The sequence below is a fragment of the Oryza brachyantha genome, chromosome 9 (genome assembly GCF_000231095.2).
Source record: "Oryza brachyantha chromosome 9, ObraRS2, whole genome shotgun sequence".
Classification (NCBI taxonomy): Eukaryota; Viridiplantae; Streptophyta; class Magnoliopsida; order Poales; family Poaceae; genus Oryza; species Oryza brachyantha.
The window spans coordinates 6,988,902-6,998,313 of record NC_023171.2 but is presented as its reverse complement, the minus strand read 5'-3'; the positions used below and the strand labels follow the sequence as shown (position 1 = coordinate 6,998,313).

Below are 9,412 nucleotides of genomic sequence, written 5' to 3'. Positions count from 1 at the left end.
ATTGGGAACGAATAATTAAAATCGTTATTGCAAAAACATCACTTTAGTGTACAACACCAACTCGATCAACATCGTCAAAGACAATGAAGAAGTGGCTGGCCAGTTCGATGGTTGCAAGAACAGCACAGACGCACGCCAAGAACTACTAGAGCTAGGCTAGCTTCTTCCTCACTTGCCGGGAACGAAGTTGGTGGCGTAGGCCCAGGCGTTGTTGTTCACCGGGTCGGCGAGGTGGTCGGCGAGGTTCTCCAGGGGGCCCTTGCCGGTGACGATGGCCTGGACGAAGAAGCCGAACATGGAGAACATGGCGAGGCGGCCGTTCTTGATCTCCTTCACCTTGAGCTCCGCGAACGCCTCGGGGTCGTCGGCGAGGCCGAGCGGGTCGAAGCTGCCGCCCGGGTAGAGCGGGTCGACGACCTCGCCGAGCGGGCCGCCGGCGATGCGGTAGCCCTCGACGGCGCCCATGAGGACGACCTGGACCGCCCAGATGGCGAGGATGCTCTGCGCGTGGATGAGGCTAGGGTTGCCGAGGTAGTCGAGGCCGCCCTCGCTGAAGATCTGGGAGCCGGCCTTGAACCAGACGGCCTCGCCGAACTTGACGCCGTTGCGGGCGAGCAGCTCCGGGAAGACGCAGCCGAGCGCGCCGAGCATGGCCCACCGGCAGTGGATGACCTCCAGCTCCCGGTTCTTGGCGAACGTCTCCGGGTCGGCCGACAGCCCGGCGGTGTCCCAGCCGTAGTCGCCGGGGAACTCGCCGGTGAGGTAGCTCGGCGGCTCGCCGGACAGCGGGCCGAGGTAGAGCACGCGGTCGGCGCCGTACCACGGGCTGCCCGAGGCGGCCACCTTGGGCTTGGCGGCGGTACCCTTGCGCATCGTGATGCGGGCCTCGCCGAAGAGCGAGGACGCCGCGCGGGTGCCGGCCATCACCGGGGAGGAGAGCGCCATGGTGGCAGCGGCCATTGCACCGACGATGAGCGAGCACGTACGTACGTGTTCGACCAGTGGGTGTGTGTGTGGTGGAAGCGCGCGGGGAGATGGTTTTAAATAGCGCGGGAAGGGAGTGGCGCGCGGCGATGGAGTCCTTATCTGGGGAAATCTTAAGGCGGCTCGCCATTGGCGCGCGGGCGTGAGGCGGGGAGGATAGGGTCTCCGATGTGGCGCCGCCATGGCCATGAACCTCTCGCGTAGTAGGGCGAGATGGCGCAGGTTTTGTTGCGGCGCGCGCGTTTGATTTGGGCGCGTGGACAAGTGTCAGCCAGCCACCGAGAGCGAGACTGGCTTGTGCGAGATTTTTTTTTCGGTTGGTTGGGTTAAGTTTCTCGAACGTTCTAACCCTTGAGCTGGTTTTTACATGAATATCAAAATCAAACATACAATCTAATATATATATATAAAGTAGAGTCATCATGTTTACCTTCACGTACTAGAAAATCCTATATTAATCGAAGGAAAAATAAAAGAAAAAAAGTTGTATTTTTTATCGGACTAGTATAAAAAAGAACGTGATCTTTTTGATAAAACGATTGTTTTTTTTGGGATCGGACAACTCCTTAAAAAAAGAAAGTGAGACTTTTTTTTGGATCGGACAACTTTAAAATTTTTTTTGGATAAAAACGATTTTTTTTGGATCGGACAATTCCTGAAGAAAGAACGTCATTTTCTTTAAGTGGAATCGGATTAGGAAGTTTTTTTTAAAGGAAAACTACGTACACAGTTTTATACAACCATGGAAAAATAACAGTAAAGAAGAAAAAAAATTAATACCTCCGTTTCATAATGTGAGATGTTTGACTTTTTTATTTGCAACGTTTGACCATTCGCCTCATTCAAAATTTAGTACAAATATAAAAAATAAAATCATGCATAAAGTTCTATTGATAATAGTAAGTCACAAGCAAAATAAATGATATTTCCGTAATTTGTTGAATAAGACAAATTGTCAAACATTACAACAAAAAAAAGTCAAACATCTTATACTATGAAACGGAGGGAGTACTGCGTACGCAGGTGGAATCGGACTAGGATTTATTTTTTAAAAAATATGTGAAATAAGAGAAAAAAAAGAAAAAAAATCATGTGCTGTGTGGAATTGGACAAGGACCTAATATATTTATATGCTAGAAATTCTAAAATTAGTCAAAGAAAAATAAGAGAAAAGATTAATAGAATAAAAATAAGAGGAAAGATCAATCTGGCAAATATTTGCTATAAGAGAAAAGATCAGACCGCTTGATCCGGATTTAAAGTTAATTGGTACACTACCGCTGGATTAGTTGTTGATTAGGATTTTATATCTTAAGAGTCGGACATACTATACAAATATGATTCAGTTTTCAAGATATAATATTACTATCTAACTTTTCCTTTTACGGATTAACGAGAAGTCATGGAAATTCAGTTCAGTGGCAAATAACACTGTCAATTATTTGAAGATAAAAAAGAAAAGATATGCTACGTTTAGAAATACAATTTCAGAATTAAAAAAGGAAAAAAAATAAAACGAGTCCAGGTGTAAATACAGTTCAGAAATAAAATGCAAACATAGATTAAAAATTTTAAAATAATTGATATTGAGGGTAGACTCCGGCTGTGGTCGTCATGAGTAGTATAAGGGTAAGTTATCCGTTACAGAAGACACAGTAATAGATTAATATAAATTAGATTAATATAATTTTTAAAGTAACTTTTCTGTAGAATTTTTTTGCAAGAAAATACAATGTTTAACAGGTCAGAAAGCGTGTGCACGGCAAACGAGAGAATTTGGGGTTAGTAGTTGGTCTGCTGAACGCGGTCGGATATCTATAAATACAATTTGGAAAGATCTAAAATTTCGGTTAAAAATATGAAAAATTAAGAGAAAGGGTCAATTTATAAATACAATTTAAAAGAATCTAAAATTTGAATTATAAAATAAAATTCACAGGTAAATGTGGTTTCATGTAAAAATATAATTTAGAAAAATTTAAATTCGAATTAAACAATTAAAAAGTAATCATTATCTAGATAAGAGACCCTATAGATATAATTTATAACGATGTTAGCCACGTAATTTGCGCGGCCACAATACTAGTTTTTTGTAAATGTAAAATAATTTATGAGTAAAGTTGTTCGTTGCGACTCAAAAGTAAAAACTATTAAACAAACTATAATAAAAAATAATCATAAAATTTTAAATTCTGGGCTATAACAGTTGCAACAGCGTAACGAATGGAAGGCGTTGCTAGTTGCCGTTGGAACACTGGCTACCCAACACTGCTAAAGCGCCAAGTGGAAAATAGTGAATACATCTTCAAGAGAATCGTTTCTTTGTAACGAGAAAACTATTCTAAGGCAAAGTTAACTCAAATTTTTATAAATAGAACAACACGGTTCTTAAAATTGAGACCATAATTGAGAGGAGCAGGGGCTTATCTCCATGCTCTCGTACTCGTGGCATTATGCTTTCTTAACTTCAACTAAACTAATGATATCAATCGTTTTCAATTTGGCAATTTTACTTCCTATTGATTGGGCCATGTGGCGTCGTCAAAATTTGAGATAAATTAGGGAACCTACAAATCACCGAAAGGAGACTTTGAGTGTTGGAGCTGAAAGCATCAAACATTCTTGTGTTCTCTAATTTTTTTGGGGCAATGCCAATATACCATAGGCCCAAATAGTGATTTTGTTCCGAGTGTAAACACTCCCAAACAGTGAGCTTCGCTGTCAGCATTGGGCATAAGGTTTATTTGTAAAATTCAATGGCCTATTGTATTAATTAATGAATTATCTAAACGCCATAATGATAAATAATCACTGCTATCCTATTATCACTGCATTAATGTTAAGTTGCAATGTTACATTCTGATTTCACTATTAAGCATCGAATCAACCGCCTTCAAACCCATATTTAGAGTGCAATACAATATTTTAATGAAGTAAACAAGAATTCAACTAATTCTTATAAAATACATGAAAGACTCGTGTGTTTAACAAGCTTGTGGCAGTGCTTATTTTCTACTTTCTATCTCTATTGCCAGTATTTCGATGATGCATACATAATTGTCATGAATTCTCGGTTGAATGACCTTATACCAGAGGACTCTAGGTTAGGGTTTATCTTACCGCGAAGACCTTCAAAGCCTCTGCTCGGCGGGGCACGATTATCGTGGTTTTGCGTCACGACAATCGCTGTGGTGTGTCTCCACTGGTTTCATGAACGCTGGTCTAGGTGTCAAGGTGTCGTTTTCATATATATGATGAAGGATGTATTTTTTTCCTTTCTATTTGGTCCTTTGTCCTAAATTCACCCAGTAAAAAAAAGAATGAACTGCACTTTGAATCATCTTTATTCGGCAAATCACCCTCTATCGAACAGCCCAATGGCATTTCATGATTTAAATTCTATGTTTTGTGTCATAATGGATGGTCAAGCCCTTATGCGTGATGTCCGAAGCTGTGGCTTCTGTGAACAAGCTTAAAAGTTGGTGATTACCATGGATTTTTCAAATATGACTGGTCATCAGGGTGGTTATAAAGGATGCGATTTGAAATAAAACTATATTTATTTGCGAACAAGGTTGAAGGCCAATAGCAGACACGTGTGATACGTCTTAGAAAATTGTAAGGTAAATACGGGCAGTTGGGCCAACTTGAGATTTAATCCCAAGTAATTTGAGATTCGGCCAAACCAGTTTATAATAGCCCAATGATAAAGAAAGATCCTTTCTTAGGAAAAACATGCTCTAATGAATATCTGATTCTACTGCTATGATTGACCGATTTGACTCACGGTTCTGTTGGTCGTTGCAGGGATACTCCGTTTGTTCCTCCCATCGTATTTTAATAGAGAACATTATTAAGTTTTTGGCACATATTTCACCATCTTTGTCTTATTTAAAAATATGTAATTATTAAGAAAGTATTTTCATCATTTGGTTAGATATTAACTCCCTTTCTAAATAGTCATAATGTTTTTTTTAAAAAATAACAAGATAGATTAATATCACTTCACAAATATGTAAGTTCAAATCCAACTTTTTATAAGCTGTAAAAAAACAGCAAATTTAACTTTGATGGTGCATATACTATTTTCAATTTAATTTGTTTTTTTATAACATTTGAATTTGAACTTACATATTTATGGAGTGATATATCTTATATTAATTTATCTTTTACTTTTTTTGTAATTTATTTTATAGCTATTTAGGTGACACGTAAGAAAGCACTCGATATCCAATCGAGTTATGAAAATCTATCTCCGTAATTATTATTTATTTTATTGTGATCGAATTTGTTACTAAATGTCCTTTAATTATAACTCATATTTTATATATTTTTTTAAAAAGTGAATAAGATGAATGATCAAATATGTTTCTAAAAGTCAATGACATCGTATTAAAATACAAAGACATTATTATATTGAAATTCTCTTGGATATTTTATGTTTGGGAAATTACCTTTTCTTTTAGTCTATGTTGTAAACAATGCACTATGTTATTTTGTTTAAAAATATGAAAGAATTGATTGTAAAATAATTGTTGGATGACGTATATACATTTCTTTCCTTTGCACTAGGATGGAATATATGATTTGTTTAACCTCAATTTGATTTGTAAAACTATAACACCGTTTCCACAACTTCAAAATCACTCTGATCGAGACTGTGGGTACACTAATGATGCCAGATGCCACCTGATACTGGTCATTCGCACACATCAGCAAGAAGCATGCGTAATACACTAGTACAAGCACCGATTCCTCACGAGATAATCATAAAAACGAGAGAACACAACATTTCGTCTTGCTAATAGAAACAGAAAAATAAACTTAAAGCACGCGGCATTGTTTATTTCAGATGGTAATCTATACTTCACTTTTAAGAGTACATGCAACCCTATCTTTTCGCTTTTATTCATCCTTATAGCCAAATTTAATTTCTCAAACTTAAATTTGAAGTTGGTTTTAGGGGGTTTTTTTACCGAAGTTTATTTTTCAACCTTGGCTTTTAGGTTGCTATGAATACATGTATAAAATTTTTATTCATAAATAATTTTTTCTTTGTAAATATGACATTTGACATTTTTATAAAAAAGGCAAACAATCACCCCCTCGAGATCACCCGTAGCATATAGAAAGTAAGTCCCAACGAACCGAAATTAACTCCTATATCTTTTTTACTCTTATCCACCGATTAAGCTAACAGAATAAAAACAAACAAGATCTTTAGTTTTTTGTTCCAAGTCTATAGGACTATGACCCATTATAAGACTATGAATCTAGATATTCTTGTTTAGATCCCTAGTTTAAAATGGGTCAAATTCTATCCTATATGACAACGTCAAGCGGGGTGGCCATTGCACCAGCACTCTGTAAAACTAGCCCTAGTGTAGCTATGTCTTGAGCCCTAGGTCTAGATCCACAATTTCCTTAAAATTATGCAAAATTATAACACGAATTTTAAAAATAATTAAGACTATATCAGCTTAGTCCTGGCCTTTGAACTTTTACGATTCCACCCCCCGTAGCAGGGGGTAGCCCGGGAATAGTACGACTAGAGTTTCTTACTCGTCAGGATCGCCTTTGGCCTTGCTCCTGCTGTGTCGGATGCTTTCCTTGTGTTTTCTCTCTGCACCTGAGCATAAGAAGCAGGAGCAGAGTCGTCGTCCGCTTGGGCTTCCGCTGCTCCATCAAATCGGTTGTCTGATTCAGTTGGCACCTTGTCATCTCATGATCTTGGCTATCCTCTTTTCTCCTCTATTTTCTCAATATTCAGCATGGTTTCAGGTGTCTGATTTAGCAAGTTCTAAGAAATATGATTAAATCTATTGTTTTCCCTGGAGGTCAAGTTATTTTAATGGTTAAATCTACTAATCTTCACAGCGTGGGATACTCATACATGACGCATCCTTAACCTATACGTATTCTTATAGAAAACGTGTACCAAACAAGAAAGGACAATATTATCTTATTATACTAGGTTGGTTAGAAGTTTGGTAATATCCGAATTACATGCTGAGATTACTGGACTCGACCGTATCTGGCTGGGTAAGCCTCGATCTTATCATATTATGTCTTTATCTGTTACCCCGTTTCTCACTATATAAGGGGGACATAGGCTCCTCCTAAGGGGCACGCCATATTCAGATCAGCTTTCTCATAGTTGACTTGTTCACCATCAAATACAATTGTCAAACAGGAGTAGGGTGTTATCTTGGATACCGATAGCCTGAACTTGGATAACTACGTGTCTCTAGTTAACCGTTGATCTTTGTGCCTTGTTAGCCACCCCGTAGTATTACTGTCGATCCAGATCGTTGACACACAGTAATCTCTAGTACATAATATATGTTTTATATCATTCTATGTTTATATACCAAAAAAATATATAGTCAGTTTATGTTTGTACATTTCAAAATAGACAAATTTATAATGATATGGATCCTATTTAACCTTAGTTTTGATGGGCTTCTATGTAGGACTATCTGAGCCATGAGGCTAAAAAAACCAATGGAGACCAAATAGAAAGAGGAACAAAATAACCTCTCTCTGTGTACACTCAGATGTGCACTGGGAGTAGCATGTGGCATGAAGTAGGCCGGTAGCAGCAACAACAGTGGGTGACTAAGTGACAATGGCAATGACGTACGAAGGTGCTCGAGGGCTAGGCTTCGTGTGGCTAGCCAGCGTGGGATGGGTCGGCAAGTGCCTCTGCCTCCACGGCTCCACATGAAGTGGCGTGGTGTGGGGCACCCATACGAAGGAAATGGCAGCCAAGAGCTTGCCGACATTGTCACCTTCATCTGCGCTGCCTCTCCTTTGTTGCATGGTCATTGTTTGCCTCTCCCCTCTTCAACTACTGGACTATTGAATCCAGTACCCAAGAGCTCAAGCCATTGGAACTATTTTCCATGATGGCAGCACTCTCGTTCCGATCATGTTGTCTACCATGGATTGTTGCTATCCCTCTCCCTGCCCTACAACGAGCAAACTCAATGATAACACCAGTTGCCATGAGCACATTATATAATATGTAATCTACAACACTACGCACGATGCGTTTCTAGCGATGACTAACGATTGGGCCTATGGACAAATAGAAACATGTGAGAATTAGTTCAAGAAGGTAGGTGAGCCCTAGAATGACATGGTCTTGAGGGTAGTTTTCGGACTTAAATTTTTTTTTAAGATAACCCCGGTTTAAAATTCTAAATTGAAAGTAATAATATTTTGGGTTACATAATTTTGTTCTTTTTGCCAATGAAGAAAAAGTCCTCGACTCCAAAAAAAAGGGCCTATGTTAGTTGTTTGATGAGACATTTACGATTATACTACTCCCAATATCCAGTTTCATCAAAATACCATCCCGAATACAAAATATGCTAAAATACCACATAATCACTCTATATTTTCTCCTTTGGCCTTGTGACGTTTTTTTTTCAATTTAATTAGTTTAGCACTTCCAATCATGCCAAAAGACCAAAGTACCCTTGTTCAATTTTCATTCAAGGAAGATCGATCCAGATCGATCTGTTCTGTTCTTTCGTTCTCGATCTATTCTGTCTCATTCCTCCTCTTTCATCTCTCCCAACGACGACCCCACGCAGCAAGGACGCCACAGCCTGTAGTTTTTTTTTTAACTATTGTGATGCCTTGTATAAAAGAGAAACCTAGTCAATACATAGTAATATCTAAAAAAGTTAAGATGTGAGGGTTAAATTTGTTTTTTATAGGGCTATAGAGAGATTAATCTATATTAAAAAATATACCATGATAAAGCAGGTGAGTGATTAGGATGACATTTTAGTGTGATTCATGTTGGAGATGATATTTTAACGTATTCCATGTTAGAAATATATTTTGGCGAAACCAGATGTTGGAAATGGTATAATCGCGAATTTCTCTTGTTTGACAGGTGTCCGATAAGTTTAGAGGCAATTTCATTCTTGCCTCTGTTTCAGGTTCTAATACTAATTTTACCCTTTCTTTTTAGGGTTTTTGTTTTTGCCATTGCTTTTTTAAATTGAACGAACTGGTTGCCCCTACTTTGGATGAAAGGACTAACGGTGTTAAATGATATGTTAAAGGACTATTTTACCCTTTCACGAGAATATCATTTTTATACTTGTTTTTCAGTCATTGGTGTTGTTACCATTCGTTCTAAATCATAAAAACATACAAAAGCAATATACTATTAATTAAAATCATGTTTAAAAACTTTTAATTTGTTTGAAAAATTTGACAGAGTTATATTAGAAATTGGATACAAATTTAACAACAGCTACATATAGCATATCATATCAAACTTTATCATGTAATTCCACATGTTACAAGTCCAAAATATCACAGAATTGGTCCACATGTTACAAGTCCAAAATATCACATGTTACAAGTCCAAAATATCACAGAATTGGTCCACATGTTACCATGTCAA

General features: G+C 38.2%; 1 protein-coding gene across 1 annotated transcript; it reads right to left on the bottom strand.

The window, feature by feature from the left end:
* LOC102716716 (chlorophyll a-b binding protein of LHCII type 1-like) lies at positions 1-1,019 on the bottom strand. The gene has a single exon (XM_015841174.2). It carries the CDS (start codon positions 958-960, stop codon positions 169-171), a length of 792 nt encoding a protein of 263 aa, XP_015696660.1. The 5' UTR covers positions 961-1,019; the 3' UTR covers positions 1-168.
* Positions 1,020-9,412: the final 8,393 nt, after the last annotated feature.

What these genes read in the sequence shown, in the direction of transcription:
- LOC102716716 (XM_015841174.2), bottom strand. Translation starts at nt 960, where the DNA reads ATGGCCGCTGCCACCATGGCGCTCTCCTCCCCGGTGATGGCCGGCACC.